The sequence below is a fragment of the Porites lutea genome, chromosome 6 (assembly GCF_958299795.1).
Source record: "Porites lutea chromosome 6, jaPorLute2.1, whole genome shotgun sequence".
Classification (NCBI taxonomy): Eukaryota; Metazoa; Cnidaria; class Anthozoa; order Scleractinia; family Poritidae; genus Porites; species Porites lutea.
In genome coordinates this window covers 24,658,991-24,681,549 of record NC_133206.1, presented here as the reverse complement: position 1 = coordinate 24,681,549, position 22,559 = coordinate 24,658,991, and the positions used below count along the sequence as shown (strand labels likewise).

At 38.7% G+C, this 22,559-nt stretch overlaps 3 protein-coding genes across 3 annotated transcripts in view; all 3 read left to right on the top strand.

The window, feature by feature from the left end:
- The first annotated feature begins 4,213 nt into the window (after positions 1-4,213).
- Positions 4,214-5,984, top strand: LOC140941235 (adenosine receptor A3-like). Its single transcript, XM_073390213.1, has one exon. It carries the CDS (start codon positions 4,481-4,483, stop codon positions 5,438-5,440), a length of 960 nt encoding a protein of 319 aa, XP_073246314.1. The 5' UTR covers positions 4,214-4,480; the 3' UTR covers positions 5,441-5,984.
- A 4,252-nt stretch (positions 5,985-10,236) lies between these two features.
- Positions 10,237-11,668, top strand: LOC140942280 (uncharacterized). The gene has a single exon (XM_073391241.1). It carries the CDS (start codon positions 10,448-10,450, stop codon positions 11,666-11,668), a length of 1,221 nt encoding a protein of 406 aa, XP_073247342.1. The 5' UTR covers positions 10,237-10,447.
- Positions 11,669-13,784: 2,116 nt separating this feature from the next.
- The window catches only part of LOC140940470 (cilia- and flagella-associated protein 52-like), a 32,343-nt gene continuing 23,568 nt past the window's right edge, over positions 13,785-22,559 (top strand). Inside the window, exons 1-6 of the mRNA XM_073389444.1 lie at positions 13,785-13,920; positions 14,087-14,498; positions 15,354-15,482; positions 15,645-15,744; positions 15,900-15,956; positions 21,747-21,916. Of these exons, the coding sequence (XP_073245545.1) occupies positions 13,872-13,920; positions 14,087-14,498; positions 15,354-15,482; positions 15,645-15,744; positions 15,900-15,956; positions 21,747-21,916 (917 nt within the window). The 5' untranslated portion in view covers positions 13,785-13,871. The remainder of the gene's footprint in view (positions 13,921-14,086; positions 14,499-15,353; positions 15,483-15,644; positions 15,745-15,899; positions 15,957-21,746; positions 21,917-22,559) is intronic.

The window sequence follows — 22,559 nt, the reverse complement described above, 5'->3', positions numbered from 1 at the left end:
CTTAGAAGGAAATACCTTTGCTTGGTTCAACTTCACGGGACAATTCATGGCTATTCTAACATTGACTATACCACATATGCGGATCTCACTGGCCCGACAAGAACTAGAAATAACCATGAATTTAAAATCAGGCCTAGCGCAGCAACGACAAGCTATTTTAAATTTTGATTTTTTAATTGTTACGTTAATTAATGGAACTCTTCACCAAACTCCGTTATGTCTGCTTCAGCTTGAACTCTTTTAAAACTTTATTATTATTTTATTAACTTTAAATAGTCATATTTTTATTATTTCTTACTAAGTTTGGATTTTCTTTTTTTTATCTAACATCTTTTTTTCTTACATAATGTATAGTTATATATTAGATATTCTATTCTTAATTGTTTTATCTTTTAGTTTTGGAGGGCAGTTTTTATGTGGGAATTCAGTTTCCCGCTATTGCTTTCCTTTACCTTCTGTACTTATATATATATATATATATATATATATATATATATATACATTATATATATTTTTTGTAAATTGGTAAAAAGCATCGTTAAACCCTGAACCTTAAACCTTCCATCTGTTTCGCGGTGTTTCGAACCCGTGATGATGCATTCGTCCCGGTCGTTCTTTACATATTACATAGAACACCCCCAAACTGCAAGCGTGCAAGTGGTGTATTTGAAATTTCCCACTATCATTCCATTTTCTGGTTGTGCTTATGTAACCAATTCAATGTCTCCCGCTATGGGAAATAACTTCTTGAGTAACACAAGAATTCTAAGTGAAATGTCAAAATATTTGCTGGAAAACATCTTCAACTCTAATCTTATGCAGCCTCTGCAGTGAGGTTGCATTTTAACATTCATTGATAATAATAATGACTTTATTACAAGAGAGGATAAAGGGGACAGAGAAGGCATCTCCTATACACACCCTATTCCATAGGCAATTCTTCTCGAGTTATTTTTAGAATCGGGATAAAGTTACCTCGCGCGCTGCGTGGATGTTTCGTGGAGGTTTCGCATGACTAAACGCCGTGCAAAACATGTCGGGCGATAGGCAATGAAAGCGTAAAGAGATCGAGAGCATTTATGAATATTGAAGCGAAATGAGTCGGCGCTCACCTGGGAAAAGGGAATCGCTAGACTCTTTGACAACCCGTGAAATCAGTTTAACTTGAAGTTGTCGTAACCTCAGTGCTTTTAATTAATAAAATGAGAAATTTCGCCGGTCTATTGAAACCGGTCGTTTGTACAATAAAGCAAATAGGACGCCAAGTGTTAATTACTTTGTTGAATAATAAAAGACTAATAAAAGAATAAATATCAAACCAGAAATTGCTCTCTTCAAACTGTAAATTATAAATGATCCTGAGAGAATATTCACTGTCTTAAGGATTTCCCTGCTGTACTGTTAGCTCTATAAAAGAGAGGAAGGGCGATTCTTTTTTAATTTCCTTTTCGCTGACACGGCTTTAGCAGAAATCTCTCTTTAGTCGTTTTCGTCGACAAAACAAATAGCAATATCGCTCTCCTGCGTCAATTCGTGAAGGACACGTGGCTCTGAAAGTGGGTCATCCGCGCGGAACACATTCGCGCTATGTGATTGGCTGTCGTTTAATCCTCCTTGGGATCTATGGTCTTAAAAATAACTCAGACGAATTACCTATGGAATAGGGTGTGTATGGGGGATGCCTTCTTCTCTGTTCCCTTTATCCTCTCTCGCTTTATTAACGTGTCAAACAAAAATCTAGCAGAGGGGATTCCCCAGTGCTAATAGGGGACACCTTACTTTCTAAAATACAATCTAAAAATACAAAACGAATCAATATAGAGTCGAAACTAGAATCTACTAAGAGTTAGAATTAAAACTACTAATGATAACTCACGAACATACATACTACAAAAACTCCATTTATACTTACCAAAATTCTAAATCTTGTGATTAAAATCGTAATTAAGAAAAGTTAAAATTACGAATTGCAAAGGTAGCAGCCACTACATCCATCTAAAATGTTACTTAAATCAAGACTGCGTATCCGGGTCTTAAACCACTTAAGACTGGCAGCTGATCTGTCCTTGCTTGGTAACTTGCTCTGAAGTCTCGGGCCTAGGTATCGAATTGAGTGTTTTCTGTGCGTAACTGTGTTGAAACTAGGTTGATAAAAATCTTTCTGCCGTAAATTGTTAGTGTGACTGTTGGTCAGAAACATGTCACAAATAGTCCGCGGGCACAAATTAGGTTTAACCTTCAGTACATCAAAATATATATGTCCTGTAGTCTCCTGTTGTACAACGATGGTAGCTTTGCTTTCACTAACAGCTGTTGGTAGCTGGACTGCTTTTCTTTAAATACAGCGCGCAGTCCACGCTCCTGTACTCTCTATCCAATCTATGGGTGTCCGAGGCTCTACAAAAATGCCACACTAAGTGGCAATATGTTAAATGTGGGAGAATAGCTGACTTAAAGAGGTGTAATTTGGCCTCAGTTGGTATTAGATTCCTCAGCCTCATTATCACACCTATTCTCTGGCTAGATTTCTTACAAACATTACTAATATGAAAATTACAAAATCCAGACCACAATCAATAGTTACGCCTAGGAGCTCTAAATTGTCTGATTCCATTATATCTTTGCCATTGACAGTTATACTTGCTTTGTCATCATAGTTCACTCTTTTATTCCGAATGTTCATCGTTTGATTCGAATCGTACCAATCAGTTGCTAGAGTGGCACTCTCTTGAAGTTTTGCGACAATAGTACACATGTCCTTTCCTTTCACGTAGATCTGGTGATCGTCCGCGTACATTGATAGCCCAGAATCTAAGTTATATGAAAGATCGTTCTGAAGTATGTTCCATAGAAGCGGTCCTAGTACCAATCCCTGAGGACAACCTCGTTCCACATTTCTCCATGATCTAGTTACCGATCCAATGCGCACTCTCCCTAAGCGACTGCATAAGTAGCTGCGCAGCAAATCCAGTGCTCTGTCCTGGAATCCTAGGCTTTTAACTTACATAGCATAAGAGGTGGATGTAAGCTATCGAACGCTTTAGACATATCTGTTGATAATATTCCCACTAATAGACGATTGTCCCTAGCAAATTTCCAATCTTCCACTAGGCCAATCAATGATTTTTCACAACTATTGTGCTTTTGGCAATTAAGTCGTGAGGCCACCACCAAGGCAATCATCATACTTTGTTGTTATTTGGTTACCCAATAATCGCTCAAACACTTTGTTTACGCATGAAAGCACATTTATTGGTCTGTAATTCTTAGCATGCCTGTCATCTTTTTTATAGATTAGAGTCCAGTCCTTTTTCTTCCAATTACATGGCCACTGACCCTTTTTAATGCACGAGTTGTAAAGAATAGAGAGTGGTAGAGATATTTCCTCGGCTCCGGCCTTCAGGATTTTGGCAGAAATACCGTCATGGCCGGTAGCTTTATTTACGTCAAGAGACTCCAGCACGCTTTTCACTTGCGTCGGATTTACTTCCTGGAAATCAAACGCTTCATTACCCCTCGACTTCTCCTCTATTAACTGCACACTTGGGTGATCATTAAAGTCTTTCAAGTTCAACAGTTCCGCATCTGTTCCTCCAATGCCATCGGCAATAGTGGCCAAATGGTCTGCCAGTATCTCTGTGACTTTGATTTGATCCTTCAGAATATCTCCTTCGATGTTCAATTCAATATCCGGATTAGACCTAATGCCTTTGTCACTGAGGAATGGCTTGAAAGTTTTGAAGAAATCTCGAGGGTTTCTTCTCAGATCTTCCGATTTTGTCCTCCAATACTCCTTTATTGCTAATCTTCTTTGCTTCGTAGTTTCGTTTCTGCAGAGAAGATTAGCAATCAAGGAGTATTGATTGATAAGTTTATTAATTGTAATGGCGTGTCAATATATACTGTTCAGTGACAATAATAATTCCAGTTACTCCTTGGATATCCTTTTAGTTTGTGCTCTATACTCCAAATCAGCTTCAGAAGGCTACATTGTCTTGCGTAATACCATCACAAGCTTGTTCTTATAATTATTCTCAAAGTGCGTGCCCTTCTTGTTTAACAGCTGTTTCCGTCATGGCGACTTGAAAATGCCACATTTAAGTTCTACTGTAAATCAGTGCTATACTGCGTAAATATTGTAAACGAAAATTTACCTATTAAGAAAAGTCTCAAATGAAGATATTTGTTTGACTAGACAAACTTTTTGACAGGCAAATAATAACTTTTGTTTTGATGTATTGCGCTTCCTCTCTTTCTATTTATTTAGTGTATGTTAATTTTAATAATTTGCTCTAAAGCAATCAAAACCCAGAAATGTACGTGGTTCAACCATTAACGGAACTAAATTTACGCAAAGACCCGTTTCAGCGTTTAAGATCTTAAATTGCGTCAAACACGTAAGAGAAGATATTATGATAAATGGCTGTTGAAGAGTCCTGCAAACTAATAACCTTATGATCGGGGAACAAGTCAGTCCATTATGGCGACAAATTGCTCGTTAAATGGAAGCTATACTGCCAACTGTGAGTCTTCGACATCTTTCGTCTGCCCTTACGATCCTTTTGTTCTGCTTCACGTCCCTAAAAATCTTTACTACACATACTTCGTTACAGCGGCCTTAAATGTGGTGTTCGCAGCAACATCATTTTGCGGAAACTCTCTCGTTCTTACAGCTCTCCTAAGAACCCCGTCTCTTCACTCTCCGTCCAAAGCTCTACTCCGCAGCCTCGCGCTATCAGATCTCTTCGTTGGCTTATTTGTTCAGCCTATGTACATCGCTTACTGTCTGTCCGGAATTTCAGAAAATCACTGGGTTCGATGTATCTCATGGTTTATCTATCCTCTATTAATGGACTATTTCGTTGCAGTATCATTTCTTACCATGGTCGCAATTAGCATCGACAGGTATTTGGCCCTGCGTCTTCGTGCTAGCTATCGATCAGTAGTGACAATAAAGAAAGTAAACATCACAGTTGTATCTATATGGATAACAAGTTTGGTATTTCCAATCACCAGGGTAATAGCTGGAAAACTTACACTTCTTCTCTCGTGCACATTCTTTGCACTGTTTGTTGTCATCCCTACTTTTACACACTGTACAATTCATAGTACATTACAACGTCATGGAAGGCAAGTTACGAATCAGTTTTTTCTACACCGCAAGGAAAGCCACCTTTCTATACACCAGTACAAGAAATCCGTTTCTGCAATGCGCTATTTGTATATCGCGCTTTTGATAAGTTATACTCCTATAACTTGTGTTTCTCTACTGTATATAAAACAGGATCCATCGATGGCAGCTATTCTTTTACCAGCCGGAAATGTCGCTACCACTATGCTCTTCTTCAACTCTTCGCTGAACCCTGTTCTTTACTGTTGGCGAATCCGGCAAGTTCGAGGAGCCATGTTGAACCTTGCCGATAATTTAATTTGCTGCTAAATTAATTAAACCCGCTCGGGTTTTCATCCGGCCACACTCAAGACTGAAAAGAATACCTTTTGTACCCAGGGTCACCTGAGAGCCTTGGTGGAAAACACAATATCCACCGTTTGAAAAAGATTACCTTGTTTGAACCCAAGTTTAAGTGCCCCCTTATTTGAAATTAGACCAGCCAAAATTGTAGAATCTTTACGCCTTAGGTTCCCAGCCAATGAGTAAAGTTATACATTGCTGTACCCAAAAAAAAACTTAGACTGAGGGTTAGATTTGAATTCTTCAATTTCGTTTAACTCATTGTAGAGATTGCGGGGATTACTAGAAAGGATTTATTAGTACTGACTTGAAGCACTAAGTCATGTTAATGAAATAATAACGTGTACTAATTAAGGTGTTTCGATATAGTTTTTCAGAGGCCATGCCGATATTTTTCACTCGCTTTAAAAGTGATTTTATCCTTGTCTGATCGCTATAAAATTTTCACCAATGATTGACTATAGGTTGAAGTTTGTCAACATGTAGGTTTTAGTAAAATCGATATTACTATGACAACAATAAACAAAAAACTTTGAAATTGATAAACGCCTAATTTTTGCGCGATTTAGACAAGCTACTGAAAATCCAACACTCAGGAACTTAAAGTTTGGTGTTTAGCAAATAACCTCCTTAAGAAGTAAAAAAATTCTGATTTTGTCACAACTGTTCTCCCTTTGTTATGGAAATGAAAATACATCCTTCAAGCGACGCTGCAGATTATAATTTTTTCTATAAGCGCCTGAGTACAAGTACGCCATGTAAATTTTGATTCCAATACCAGAAACATTAAGCCAAGGAAGCCTTGCAATATCGAATATACACCAAAACGATGCGTAGCGCGTAGAAATGCCGGTGTCTTTTCCTGTACATGGAAGCGAGAGAAAACCCTACCCATGTTTTTTAGTGTCACCTAGTTTCCCTCAAAAGGGTTTTGGCACTATACTTAAGACCTTGCGTACCACAACAGATACATTAGAAATGTAATGACAGCAAAGAAATCATTCTTGCTCAATGTTATGTTATTGAAATAAGTAACTAGGTAGCTCTAGGTATTTAACAATTATTCCTCGAGCCCGAATGGGCTCTGAGTCAATAGCCCATGAGGCCGAAGGCCAAATGGGCTATTGACTCAGAGGCCATATATGAGGGCGAGAAGAATAATTGTTTTAGTAAAATCCAACTAGTTGGTCAAAAATATCGAGAATAAAAAACTTTTAGCTAGTTAAAGCTAGACTTTAATCCTTTTTCGCCGCCAAAAAGCCCGCGCTTTTCGCTACTAGTAGGCTTTAACGTATAGCCTAGTAGTAGCTGAACCAATCAGAACACAGAATTAATAATAGACCACCAGTTGGATTTTACTAATCTTATATAGTTAGCATTTTTGCAATTAAAAATGGAAAGCTAAAATCTTGAAATCAGCCAAAATTTTGAATTCAGGATTTTGGAAAGCTAAAATCTTAAAGTCAGCAAAAATCTTGAATTCAAGGTTTTGGAAAGCTAAAATTTTGAAATCAGTCAAAATCTTGAATTCAAGATTTTGGAAAGCTAAAATCTCGAACTCAGCCAAAATCTTGAATTCAAGATTTTGAATAGCTAAAATCTTGAATTCAAGATTTTGGAAAGCTAAAATCTTGAAATCAGCCAAAATCTTGAATTCAAGATTTTGGAAAGCCAAAATCTTGAATCAGCCAAAATTTAGAAGTCAGGATTTTGGAAAGCTAAAATCTTGAAATCAGCCAAAATCTTGAATTCAAGATTTTGGAAAGCTAAAATCTTGAAATCAGCCAAAATTTTGAAGTCAGGATTTTGGAAAGCTATAATAAAATCTTGAAGTCAGCCAAAATCTTGAATTCAAGATTTGGGGAAGCTAAAATGTTGAATTCAGCCAAAATCTTGAATTCAAGATTTTGGAAACCTAAAATCTTGAAATCAGCCAAAATCTTGAATTCAAGATTTTGAAAAGCTAAAATCTTGAATCAGCCAAAATTTAGAATTCAGGATTTTGGAAAGTTAAAATCTTGAAATCAGCCAAAATCTTGAATTCAAGATTTTGGAAAGCTAAAATCTTGAAATCAGCCAAAATTTTGAAGTCAGGATTTTGGAAAGCTATAATAAAATCTTGAAGTCAGCCAAAATCTTGAATTCAAGATTTGGGGAAGCTAAAATGATGAAATCAGCCAAAATTTTGAATTCACGATTTTGGAAAGCTAAAATCTTGAAATCAGCCAAAATCTTGAATTCTGTAGTCGGTTAAAATTCAGTTACTTTGTCGGTGGACCAGTCGGTTAAAATTTTCGATCTTTGTCGGTTGTCGGTAAATCTTAGTTGATAATTAAAAATATTATTAATATTTGTTATTCATTTCACCCAGTTTCAAGACTTTTATCGTTATGTGGCAGATCTGTCACGTGGTCTTGAAGCGAAGGGTAAGAGAATGAACGAATGCTGGCTACATACATGCGAGGTATGCGCAACAACCTGGGCCCAACTGCTCGAAGCATGGTTAGCGTTAACCAGCGTTTAATACCTTGACAACGTATTGGTTTTGATATTGCTTAACCAATGGTTAAAGCTAACCATGATTTTAACAACTCAGCCCTGGAGATTAGGATTGCGGGCAACAAGAGGAGCAACAGGGCTAGTAGCATAATCAAGAGAGGATAAAGGGGACAGAGAAGGCATCCCCCATACACACCCTACTCCATAGGTAATTCGTCTCGAGTTATTTTTAGAATCGGGGTAAAGTTACCTCGCGCGCTGCGTGGATGTTTCGTGGAGGTTTCGCATGACTAAACGCCGTGCAAAACATGTCGGGCGATAGGCAATGAAAGCGTAAAGAGATCGAGAGCATTCCTGAATATTGAAGCGAAATGAGTCGGCGCTCACCTGGGAAAAGGGAATCGCTAGACTCTTTGACAACCCGTGAAATCAGTTTAACTTGAAGTTGTCGTAACCTCAGTGCTTTTAATTAATAAAATGAGAAATTTCGCCGGTCTATTGAAACCGGTCGTTTGTACAATAAAGCAAGTAGGACGCCAAGTGTTACATACATATATACATATACTTTATTTACGCTCGAAATTTACAGAGTAGCTGTAGAGCTAATGTATTCAAGAAAATAAGTTAAAATAAAATAAAATATGCTATATTACAATTCCAATATTATTTATAAACTATATACAACATTATGCATGCAAAGGGAAATATAACTTGTAAATCTATTGTGGAAAAGCTTCATATCTGAGGATCTCCTGCTTGAATTCTAGAAAATTTAATGTTTTGTAAGTGTCTGGGAGAGAGTTCCATATTTTGCTAGCTAAGTATGAAAAAGAGTGCAGACCGTAAGTCGTTGTTTTTGGGTTGGGAAGGGCCACAATATGATTTCCATGCAAATCGTAGGATGAAGACCGTAAGGTGAACATATCTTTTAAATAACCTGGATAATTCGTAAAGAACAGACTCTTATATAATGTGATCATGAAGTTCTGGAGGCGTCTTATGAATAGAGATTTCATGTTAACTTTGCTCAGTAAAATGTCATATGGAGAGCTGTAGTCCTGTAGTATAAGCCTAAGAGTGCGCTTATTTAGGTTATTCACTTTGTCGGCATTGCGCGCACCACAGAAATGCCACACAGAAGAACAGTAGTAAAAATGTGGCAAAATAAAGGCTTTATAAAGCTTCAATAGCGTCTCCTTATTAATAAGTTTCCGAAATCTAAGCATTGCGTTAAATTGATTATTTATTTTCTTACAGATAACTGATACCGTGGTTATCAAAAGAGAGCCTATTATCTATTGTCATCCCAAATATATCTATTGAGTTATTTACTGGGAAACTTAAATTTTGCTCAGTTTTTCCCAGGATTAGAGCTTGGTGCTTTTTCTCGTTAACAATCATGCCATTGTTTTTGAGTGTTATTTTTGAGTGTTACTTTTGTTGAATAATAAAAGACTAGTAAAAGAATAAATATCAAATCAGAAATTGCTCTCTTCAAACTGTAGTCGTTTTCGTCTACAAAACAAATAGCAATATCGCTCTCCGCGTCTTCCGCCATTTTGTTCTGCGTCAATTCGTGAAGGACGCATGGCTCTGAGCGTGGGTCATCCACGCGGAGCACATTCGCGCTATGTGATTGGCTGTTGTCTAATCCCCCTTGGGATCTGTGGTCTTAAAAATAACTCGAGGCGAATTACCCGGAATAGGGTGTGTATGGGGGATGCCTTCTCTGTCCCCTTTATCCTCTCTTGGCATAATATATGCCACTTTTACTTGTACAACCGATAAGGGCCTAGGCTCACTTTCTAAAAATTAAGAGCGGGTAACTTAACCCGGGGGTCAACCCCGCTTAGGGAAACCGCTTAATACGGACACCTCCGGTTTCTTAGTCGCTGGGGAAAGCTCTCACATTTCCTCTAAATTCAACCCGCTTAATACGGACACCTGTTAATACGGACAACAGACACTTGTCTTGCCCAACCAAAAGATTCTCATAGAAAGTCAGCCTCGGGAGTGCGGACACTTTAATATCGATTGTGTTCTGTAATAGACCTTTCCTTTTAAAGGTAAAAAACCTTCATTTGAGCTGACGGCATGTCGATGTTCCCAGCGCCATATAGTAGACCGGACAGGATGATTTGTAGCCTGCACGCTGCCCCGAAGCTGACCTGTTCGAAGGCAAGAGGCTACGGACACTCAAAATTAAGAGACTGCTCGTAGTCTACTATTAACGGGGTTTGACTGTAGTCGTGTCAGTTAGGGCCGAATCGCACTAGAGCCAGACATTTCGAATGTCCCGGGGCAAACTCCACAGGATTTGGCTTTAAGTTTGTCCGCTGACAATTTGTCTGTTGTCCACGCTCCATCGCACTAACGTTTTGTTTACGTTGGACAAATCCGAAATGTTTACATTTCGTCACACTTGTGACCTTTCCATTATCCAATACTTGGCGGGAAATCATATTTCATAACAACATGATCCCAAGACGTTTTCTGCTTTTTGTAGCTGCAGCATTTGTCCTACAATTTCAGATGTACGCTCAGCTGAGGATGATGCTGATAATTTTGTCTCTTGCTCAATTTCAACTAGAGGGGAGAGCTTTTCTGAGATTGTTCGAGATTCGAAGGCGAAGACGAAATCGGCGTGGACATCCGTACTTTTGGGTTCTCCCTCGACCCGCCGATTCATGGTTTGATATTCATTATAATGACCCAAGAATCCCAGACGAATATTTCAGGAAACAGCTTCGAATGAGAAGAGCTACTTTTCGTTTGCTTTTGGATGTCCTTCGCCCATACATCACAAGACAAAACACTCGTTTTAGAAGGTGTATTGAGCCAGAAAAGGTATTGGCAATTGGGCTCACGCGCTTAGCTCATGGAGGAACATACGTTTCGATTGGGCCTGGTTTTAACGTTGGGACAACGACAGTAATCGAGGCCGTCGAAGACGTCGTTACAGGACTGGTTTCTATAAAACATGATTATATCAAATTCCCTGAAACTGAAGCTCAAGTTGTTGAAACGAGGGAAACTTTCGAAGAGCTTTCTGATCTTCCAAATGTGGCTGGTGCAATTGATTGCACACATGTCACGATCAAAGCCCCTACTGACAGCAGAGTCGACTACTTCAGTCGATTCCAGCGCTACGATATAATCGTCCAAGCCGTGGCTGATGGCAAGAAAAGATTCCTAGATGTAGCAGCTGGCTTTCCAGGATCCCTGCACGATGCACGCGTGTTACGGAACAGTCGCCTTTACAGACGATGCGAGAACCAAGAATTATTGACTGGTCCTACTATGAATGTTCTCGGCCGAGAGATTGGTCCATATTTGGTGGCCGATAGCGCTTATTTTTTGGCTCCCTGGTTACAAAAAGTTTACCCTGAAGGAACGCAAGATCCCGACGAAATTGCATTTAATGAGGAACTTTCCTCGGCCAGAGTTTCCGTGGAGTGCGCCTTTGGAATTCTGAAAAGTCGTTGGCGTATTTTGACAAAGCAAATCGAAAGCGGGGTTAGTTCTGTGAGTGATACAGTTGTAGCATGTGCTGTTTTACACAATTTCTGCATTAATGCCGGCGATGAATGGGAATGGGATGATGGCGACGACGACGGAGGAAATGATAATGATGTAAATGTTTTGAGGGATGGCGACGATATCAGAGAACTACTAAAAGAGTACATTGCCATGTGATTTTATTTATCATTGATCTCTTAACAATAACATATTGTTTTGAGCTATTTTCGTTCTGTTCGTGTTTTCTTGATCATATAGACTTTGTAAAAAAACTGGAACGAAAACTTATAAACGCTAGAATATAGCATTGCTTTGAACTACTGTCTCTTTGCAGTTTCAGAGTAATTGTTTACAAAGCAGGATAAGTGAATAAGGATAAACGAAAACTGTTGCCTTTAATTTTTTTCTATAGCCTTGGTCAGAGCAGCGAGGAAACCAGTCATGGCCTGAGTTTGCTCTCGTTGCATTTCTTGCATTTGCTCTACAGCATTTGCCAATCTATCACCCTGGCGCTCCACTCTCTCGGTAAATCTAGCAAAATCCTCAGAATCGTCGTTCTCCAGGCTTCTCTTGCGCCCTTTTCCCTTTCCTTTTCCCTTCTTCCTCTCGCTCCTGCTTTTGACTTTGATTCCCATTGCTTGAAGGGCTTCCTCTGCCTGATCCGAGGTATATCCCTCCTCCTCGTCACCAGCAGGCGAGTCAGGCAATTTCTCCTTATTTTTCGCTGCTGCATTTGCAGTTTCCCGCACGTGCTTCAGAGTAACAACATCCCTGCCTCCGAGCACGCGGTCAAAGACATCAAAATGTTCGCAGGTTTCATTATTTCCTCCCGTCTGCGATCGATTCCAGTCCTTGGCCTCTTTGTACTTCTTTTTTAAGTGCTTAATTTTTCTCTCGCACTGACTTGGAAGGCGCGCTAGGTCGAATTGCTCGTTTATTTTAGTGGCGATTTCACCCCACACTTTCCTCGACTGTTGGCTCTCCAACCTTGATATATTCGCCTCCCACAGATCCACAAGGTATTTCACCTGGTTCTCTGTCCATCGGTCTTGCGTTGTCTTGCCCTGTCTCTTGTCCTGCTTCGTGTTTCCTTCAGTGGAAGTGCTGGCAATCTCGCATGTCGGAGTGCTAGTTCCACTAGCACTACTTCCCGACTGAGGACTGCTACTCCTCTGTCCTGGCGGAGAACTACTGGTAGTAGCATGGGGCATCGAGGTCGTGGAATTCCGATATGGATACGAATCATAAAAGTTTTGGAAGAAATAACCCGGAGGATAGCAAAATGGAAAGCTGTTTGGCGGGCTGTTTTGGTCCGACATCTTGCAAAGTGAAGAACGCGCGAAAACCAAAGATCACGTTGTACTCATCATTTTTGACGTCTTAATTAAAAAACAAACACCAGCTATTGTATTCTCGGTTGTTTGATCCATTTGTCCTGCCTCGGAGCAGGACATCGCAGCCTTTGAAGTTTGGCTGTCCTTCGGAATATTTGGCTAACTCGAAAATACGCGATCGCATTAGGACAAGTCAAGCGTTGACAGATTTTGGACATAAAATAAACAATTTTTGATTTGTCTGGCTCTAGTGCGATTCGGCCCTTACTTGTTAATTTTTAGAACAGTTTTTGCACGAATTTAAAACGTCTCTTACATCCCATACCCAAAGACATACAGATATAAAACTGTTTTTTTTACCTCTTAAGGCTGCGGGGAAGCCTATCTATGAATAATTGTTCATAAGGCGAAATTTTGCTTGGGCTACATTGCCTAAAACGCTTATTTCTCGGCTATATTAGAGGCGATATAGATAAAATTTTACAGAGACTTTTTGAAATGATGCAAGTTTAGGAAGGTTGTTTTTTCTTTGGTACTTAATCGTTCTTTACAGCAATGCTTTACATGTAAACTATAGTCGCCGGGGAATTTGTGTCCAAGTTCAAGTTTGCGAAAGAATAGAAGACAGCACTTTGTGGTTATATTAGTAAATGATCAGTCAAAACCTCTAGTGTGAAATATATTAAGCAGATTTTCCAATGTAAAGTTGCCAGCAAGATATAATCGTTTAAATGAGCAAAATCTGCCATCCCTGAAATTAACGCCATTTACCTTTTTATAAAAAGCACACTTTTAGAATTCTTGGGAATTTGGTAATACAGTATCCCGGATACAGTAATAGTATGCAGTTTTCCTCTCAAGAGCATGATTGGAAGACTGGAAACGACAATGTGCGGTACATCAAGTCAGCGGAGGAAGCTGCCTAACACGCGACGTTTCCAGTAGCAACCCGCGGACTGGAAAAAACTGACATCAGAAGAGAAGACGACAGAAAAAGTAGTTTTTGTCCCTCTGTTTTGGTTGTTTCTAGTTTTGAATTAGTTGCAATGAGTGATATACAGCCTCTTGAACTTCATGCGATCATCGGATTTGCAGGTAGGTACAAAGATGTAAGTTGTAGCCGCTGATTGCGTTCGTCCTGCAATGTGTTTGTGCCTTTCATGGTTACGTCGGTTAATTCTGATCGATCAGTACAGAACTCTTAATGAATCGTTTCTGTACACATTGGAATATGAATTGACGAGTAGGATCATTTTTACAGGCGAAGTACCAGATGGTTTGCTTGTAAACAGTGACAGAGAGCACCTTATTTATCCCGTTGGAAACACTATCGTCGTTGAAGAAATAAAGGAAGATAACGGAGGAAGAAAAGCAGCGCCCAGAAAGGGCAAAGGTGGTGGTAAATGCACTCCTGAAGATCCTACTTTACCTCAGGAACTTCTTTCAGGCCACAATGGTGCTGTTTCCTGTTTAGCTGTTTCTAAAAGTGGAAAATATCTAGCCTCAGGTGAAAAGACTCACATGGGATTTAAGGCTGTTATTATTATCTGGGATTTTGAGAGGAGATCGATATTGCATACTATTGCCACTGTGCACAAGGTTAAAGTGGAGGCATTGGCCTTTTCACCAAATGACAAATACTTAGTATCTCTTGGAGGGCAGGATGATGGAAAGTAAGTATATTTGAAGACCTTTAAAAAAGCCCCAGAACACAGTTTCATGCATGTTATCATACATAACTTATGTATTTGTCAGGCATCAGTGTATGATTAACCATTTAATTTAGTCAAACTGTGGCTATATACAGTCTTAGACAAAAATAATTGGGACTCTTCCATGCTGTTTTTGCAATACTTCTGGCCCATCTCCTTGTCCTCCCGATGTTGTTTATTGCAGTTTCCCAAATCCTGCACACCAACATTGGGAGGGCAAGAAGACAGCAAAGTGTCCCAACAATTTTGACTGAGACTGAAGGTGCAGGTACAGCAGTGCTACCAGGTTAGTACAGACACAAAAGGTTCATGCCATATGTCTACATTATCCAGGTGACTGATACAGTGTAAGTCACATCAGTAGAGCATGTATAAATTTTTATTTTAATATGCAAATATTTTTTGTCATAATTAATGAAAAATGTGCAATTAGTTTTAGGTACACTGTATTCTGGTCAGTTTATAGCCTTTACTATTCCCAAGTAACGAAATTGTTGTAAATTTTACTATCATTGATTTTAGGACAGGTACAGACTGTATGTCAATAATTTGCACTTGTGTATGCAGTGAAAACACGAATTGCCCTTGTAGCTTTGGAATTAAGTACAAAAGTTGCTTGGTTTCTTTCAAATCGTGGACTATTAAAAAAAAGCAAATTTGGTCCTTAGTGGACATGTTTGTACAGTAGTACCAAATTCTCCCTGAATGTGGAAAGGTTTCTTAGATAAAAGCTTTGTAAGGTGTTTAATACTGTTTGTGTACATCTACTTGGGTATAACGTAATGACAGTCATTACTTTGTTCTTTATCTTCACAGCATTGTGGTGTGGGATGTAAAATCAGGGGAAGCAATTTGTGGAAGCCCCGCAGGAACACCAAGTGCTGGAACTACATTTGCAGTGGTTTATGCTAACTTGAATGATAAGAAGTTCGTCACTGGCGGAGAGTATGTCTACTGTCTTGTTTATACAAGTTATGTTGTTCTGAATCAGTCTAATTAGACAGACATTTAATTTTTCTAACTTCTGCCACAGTGTACATGCACACACTTATGCCAGCAGGATTTTGTAAATTTCAATCTACAATTTATTTTCTTGTTTTACTGTAGTAACACCTTGAGAGTCTGGGATTTAGATGTGGAAAATCGCAAGATACGCCCTCGTGATGTTGTATTGGGAAAAGTTAAACGGACCATAAAGTGCATTCAGGTATACCAAGCCGTTTATATTAATAAGAAAACTATAAAGTCAGCTTATCTCTGTGGTGCACATTTAGCCAAAAGTTAAAAGTTGTGTTATTACTCAACTATAAATTGAGCAATAGCTAATTTTTGTTGTTGTCTGTTTTTTCGAAATACGTGTAGATGGCCAAGGATGACAGTGTCTTTTACTGTGGAACAACTACTGGGGATATTCTTGAGGTAATTATATAAAACTCTTTTAATTCAAATGGTACTTCTTTAATTGTAACATATTTTAGCATATTACAATGTTGTGATATGAAAAAGATGAACACGGGCAAGCTTCCGATAGGTCAAAGTCATAGAAAAAAGTCAAATTTTGTAGAATTTTCAGAGACAATATTCGTGGATTTATGCAGGAATTTTTGGGGCATTTAACTTCGCCAAAAGACAATCATTAAAAAACGGCCAATTTTGTGGGAAGGTTCTGGGCAAATTACAGTACCTTGTGTTGCAGTGGCGCAATTAGCTAATCCCTCAATTTAGAGTCTTATCTGATCTGACAGGTCACACGTAAGCCGGTTCAAACCCTGGGCATAGCCAGAAATAATAATTATTTCTTCTTTATAAATTTTTTCTTCCAAAAGAAATATATTTCTTCCTCATAATTATTTCTTTCCCCTGAAAGAACAAATCAAAAGAACTTGAAGATATCTCAAACTAATTCCAAAGCAACTTTTGGACCTCCGAATGCAACTTTGAAAGATTCCTGAGCTGCGTGAATACTTTACTGTGCGCTCCCGCTGATTAAGTAATTAACGTGAACTGCATATTGTGACCAAAAATGATAAATAGACACCTGGGCATCTACTTAATTTCAAGGATCTAGGAGAGGGTGTTAAATTGATGAAAGACATTTAAAAGAGAGAGGTGTCTATTTTCATAACTGTAACAACTTAGCTCAACAAAACTAAATAAATCTGCTTTCCACCAAAATATCAAGAGAGTTTAAAAAACAAGCAGAATATCCACTCCATCCATTGATTGTCTAGGCTGTCAAGAGAAGTACATACCGGTACATGTAACCTCTACAGCTGTCAGCAGTATATGTCAATATTCTTGGTGACTATGTTGTCATTGCTAGCCCATCCGTACTTTGAACTTGAAATTTGAACAAGATGTAATGCACTAACCCTTTTTGATCGAGCAAGAAACTGAACAACTTGAATGATTCTATAAATCCTTTTTGCTATTCCCCAGAATTTTGGAGTAACTGTCTTGGGGGGGGGTGGGGGGGGAGGGCTCTCTTTATTAAAGACAGGGGTCCTTTTTGGAGAGTGTCATCTAATAGCGGAGCTCTCGCGCGCGAAGCGCGCAGCGGAGCACCATGGGTAACAAAATGTGGTAAACTACCCATCCGAGAAAATTTGGTAATCACGTGACCGTACACCGACCGCCCGCCCGACCGTCCGTCCGCACCACAGGCATACCAATGTTTACTCTCACACTTTCTAGCTACTTTGGGAGCCCAGGAGAAAGCTGATTGCACATCAATGGGCATCAACGTCGTCATCAATTGACAGCTGTCAAAACAGGGTATCCGCTGACCAGTATCACCTGACCGTATCGCGGGCTCAGGTGTCGACCCATCAAGGTCGAGTATTTTTTTGAAGTTATCCGCTGAAAATTTACTCGTTTTGAAATGATCGCAGGCTCACGCTTACTTTTTTTAATTTTAATTCACATCAAATATGTTGTGTTTATGTCAGTATCGCCCAGCACTATAACGATTTTGATTTCAAACTGACCGCAGACGCAAAAATTCAGCCAGTTTTTTTAAAATACAGGCGGGGAAGACCTTTTCTAACCATGGTCATGTGTTGGTCACGCTCCACGTCCAATTTTTATGCTCTGATTGGTTAAAATTTGACAGGTGAGTTCATGCGTAAAATTTATGCAGCATCTTGAAAGTTGTTTACTTTGACAGCTGAAGCTGACAGAGTTTTGAGTCAACTTGTGATGTTTTTAACTGTCTTTTTCCACTGGATGTAAAAAATGAAATACAGCTGCTATCAAGAGTGTTCTCTTATTCATGGCTGGTTTGCTTATTGGGTTTTTGGTTGAGAATGCGTCGCTTGTCAAAGCCGATAATCCGATTTCGGTTGGCATCGTTTTTGTTTTTCACCTTGCTGGATGCGTACGAGAATTATAAAGGCTCAAGCGATCCTTGCCTTTCTTGCTAGCTTTCAGGAGCTGCATCTCAAAATATGGTATTAAAGCCTGAGTAATTATTGTATTTATATCTAATTTCATGAAGTCCAGTGGCACAGTTTATGAAGCTAGTTTATGCACGTTTGTATTAAGATTTGACTGAGACACTGATCTGACCTAGTATGAGGTTTGATATAAGCTTAAGCTTACAGAACTTTAAAAAGCCTTTAGTCGATATTAATTCACCGTAAATAGAACGAAAAAATTTCCGAAGAATATTTAGTTATAATTTTGGCTGTACTTGGCTGTAGAAAGAAAGCTTTGAGCGATTTTCTTGTCGTGAGTTCATCTTTGAAAAAAGGAAACACCGGGAAACCGGCGGCTTAAAACATAACCTTAATCTTTAAGCTTACTAGTGAAGACTTGAGGATTCTTAGAGACACCTAAATACTCATTTGTTTTCGTGAATGAAAATTGTTGTCTCTGTAAATGTTCTACCGAATTATATTTCTTTATTGATTGTCGGTAGTCTCAAAAGTGTAATTTTCATCGCTTTGCCGTTTGTTTTCAGGTGTTCATAAACATCGCTTGTAGGATTACTCAAAATGCCAAGCGTATCAAACGCTTTTTAAGATTACACATGGTTATAAAACCGTTAATAAAAAATAGACTCAATAAATTCTTTATCACGTTGAAGCGTGACTCTTTTAAAATTTCTTGGCAAATTTGGCGCTTGTCAAAAGTTAGAACCGGCTGGCCGTATAGGTGATTTTGGACATTTTTTGAACGTTTTCGCTAATTAAAAGTCCACGCGTGCTTCGATGGTCCTGAGCATTGAATGAATGCAATTTTTCTTGAAAAATTGTGAAATACTGCATTTTGTACGAGGTCTGCATGATAAAAACAGCGCCTCATAGTACTCTTTCTCCTCAGATGTGGTGTTTAAAAAAAAATAAAAGAATGGTTTGCACGCACCCAGATTTATTGGCAAGAATTTGTACGCTTGTCGAACGCAAACAATTCGGCCTGATTTGTTTTCCAAGAATTTGTTTTCCACGCCTTATCTACTGTGATCAAGAGCCATTATTGCTCTTAAATGTGACCGAAGACTATTTTTTTGGTGTACAAATAAGGCTATATTAACTCGATACAAGATTTTTTTCACTCCAAAATAACTTGGCTTTTCCCTCAAAGGTCACATGTATGTCTTTCAAACGTTTGAGGCTAGAACGCGAGCAAATCAGGCAGATATTACTGGACTTGGAGCGATTGACCTCTGACACGAGTTTCAAATTAGAAAATATGTTTTTAAAGCGAGCGGAACGAGATTTTCGGGTCGCGAGGCGGCCCAGCTAGCGATAAAATCGCGATAAGTCTTCGAACCGCGAGCCAAATTTTTATATAAGACGAAAGACTTCTTCGAAAGTGTAAAATATTACTTGAGAATATAAACAACAAATCTCTGTCGGCGGTGCGGTCCGGTAGGAAATCTTGTCGAGTCAATTTGACAGTTCTATTTTACTTTGAAGAAAAAACAGATGACGCTCGCGCGTGCGCATAATCGGGACACTGTCCCTTTAAGTTAACTGATTTGAGGAATACAAAATTATTGTTTGATTTAAGTTATAAATTTATTAATGGGAGCTTCGCTTTTAGCTGTGGCTAAATCTATATATTACAAACTTAACATCATAGGAGAGGCATTTTAAGGACAGTGCCCACTATTGTTACTGCGCACATTTTCTGTGCATGCCAAGGTAGTCGCACATGACACAAACGGAAATGCGCAACCCACAGGACACGTAGACTGGTTTTGTCTCCTGTAAAGTCTGGGAGGTTCTAGTCAATTCTTGTGGAAAAGATGCATTGTTTTTCAACAGATGAAAAACAATTTCTATTTACCTTGTCAGTTCTTTGAAAACCGAAGAAGTATGTGCATGTTGCTATTTCTGCCGTATGGTCGATCTGACCAAACATTTTATAGTCAAACAAAAGTCAATTCTAAAACATCAAAAGTTATTGCTTCGAGATGTTACGCTTGGAGCTTGGGTATAAAACAATCCCTTAATAGGTAAGGATCAGTAAATCAGGAAGAAAATAACCCTAAGTCTTCCGCTTAATCGAGAAACTGCAAGCTTACCTTTCACTCCAGTCCTTCGCGTTTTATCGGCTATTAAATCGGCTATAAACAGTTTCCGGAATATTTCTTTAATTTTGTAAGATTTTATGTAATTATTCACCAGATGATAGACTTAAAGCATCCGAGTACATACAGATGTCCCTTTTATTGAGAGTCCGAGGCTTTTATTTGTCGAACAAATAAGAAAATGTATGGAACTTGAGTCTATATATATTCAAATCATTTATGTCATATGAAACTAGTGGCAAAAGCCCGAAAGAGATAGCGCAAAGCACAGATATAAGCTCATCGAATGCTGATGCAAGATTAGTAACATATTCGATCGAGGTACCAGGTAAAATGATAAAATACGATAGAAGGTTTACAATCCATATTACGTCTACAATTAAAAAGATCTTTAGGACATGTACAGGTAAGCAAACGATTGAAGGAGTACCTGTCTAAGAGTCCCTGTCGACTATTTTCCACTACAGTTCAGTAGTTTGTTTACAACGCCGCCATGGATCTTGAGCTCGCTATACTACTCTATGTGTGCTGAAAGTAATCTTTAATACCTTGGAGTTTGCTTTTCTCCAAAAATTTTTGTTAAATTTTTGAGACAGAGAAGCTCCAGTTGTATGCAATAGTATATTAATATTTGTTTCCCTTATAGTCCATGAAATGTCCTGCCTCACTGTCTGTTTTTGCTCTCTTCCGTGAGTGGTTGTTCTCTGACTGTTAGCCATTGTGGATATCCCAGAGTACTCTGTGTTGAGTGAAGCAATAGTGAAACTGACCAGGGAGAGGATGGGAAAAATTGTAAATAACCGCCAAAGCGATTAAGTTAAGGTCGAAACCAACCAGTTTAAATTCTAAAAACACGTGGTAACCCCTACTTTTTATCTCACCAAATAAAAGTAATAAGCCTACTCAGCAAACGATCAATTTTTGGTTCGGGAAAATGTCGTGTACACCTTTTTTTAAGGCAAACGCGTGGAGAGGGGTAACTGCTGATAACTTCCCAGTTGCTGTTTCAAAAAAAGACGTATAAAGAGCAGTTGTTATGTTATCATTTGTTGCTTATTTTGAAACCTTGTTGCAATTATCATTGCACTAATGTGCCAGTTTACGTGTACACTCTGAAATTTGGGATAAAATAACTTTTTATCATTTTTCTAAAAAAATGCCTATTCAGCATTTTTCCCCATATTGAAGCGCAGTTATCTCTGAAAAATAAGCGGTTATCCCCAGTTTTCTTTTTGGATTTTAATAGCTGCTGATATGATCTACTTGTCTCACTTTCCAGTTCTGCCGAGCTTAGACTCGACTGACTGGAGAGGGACTGCTCACAGTCTAATTAGTGGGCACCGTCCTCAATTATCAGACAAGAGGCCTGGGTGTCTATATAGATCATTTATGCAGTATATACAATATTATTATCGTTATTATTAAATTATCATGATCATGCATCTCTCAGACCCTTGACGTTAATTCTCTCAACTTGGTACTCGTTTTACTCTCTAGCACTCTTGACTCACAACAATTATTTACCCAAACTCAGCTAAAAATTTGTTAATATTCCTCTAGTGTACAAGGGATGAAGAGTGTTCTATGAACTTTTAATTTAAAACATCATCAAGAACCGTTCAAATAAACTGGTGGAGGGAAATCTAACTATCATCTGCTGATTTTCATTTCAGGTCATTGAGAAGAATTGCTTATTGCTTGATTACGGCCCCAAAGACAATGACCTTCTGGGCTGCGGAGTGCTTGCCATCCGTATCCTAAAGACTGGTGAATTTTTAGTTGGTGCTGGTGATGGAACTGTTGCCATCATAAAAAAAGAGAAAGAAAAATTCAAGAAAACTCAGTGAGTCTTGCCTTAATTACTGTATGGTTAGGTATTAAATAATTTAAGATATGATGGTTATGGTTGTGTGCAAGAATTAATGGAAAGTCAAGAATCCAATCAAGAGTAGCACATGTACTGGTTGATGTTCTACATGTACATGCAGTATTCTGTATTACATGTATTAGTTATTTGGGTGTGGGTGGCTGGGCAATGGTGAGGTGAATCCTGAGGTTTGATTGGTTACCTGAGTGGGCAAGGTGTGCTCGGGAATTTGCATGTTGGTCCCTTTCATTATAAAGTCCTTAAATTGGACAAATTTAATATTAATTTTGATCAAGATGGGTGGATATTGGCCTCTTTCTGTTTTTTTTTTTTAGGTTTTTGCTGACCTATACTTTGTCTCTTCAATTAATAAAAGTGAGAAAAAGAAATTGGCCTACCTTAAATCCTCTATTAAGCCGCCCTATCAAGTAAGCCTCCCTCTAATATGTCCCTTCTTTTCAGGGGAAGAATTATTTGACAGTTTATTGAATGAATGAGGCTGAGTATCTTATGGAGAATTATGGAGATTGAGGAGGGTGTTATCTGTCGAGGCCATGGGCCGAGGCGGAAAACACCCTATGAGATCTCCATAATTCTTCATATGATACGAAAGCCGAAT

What these genes read in the sequence shown, in the direction of transcription:
- LOC140941235 (XM_073390213.1), top strand. Translation starts at nt 4,481, where the DNA reads ATGGCGACAAATTGCTCGTTAAATGGAAGCTATACTGCCAACTGTGAG.
- LOC140942280 (XM_073391241.1), top strand. Translation starts at nt 10,448, where the DNA reads ATGATCCCAAGACGTTTTCTGCTTTTTGTAGCTGCAGCATTTGTCCTA.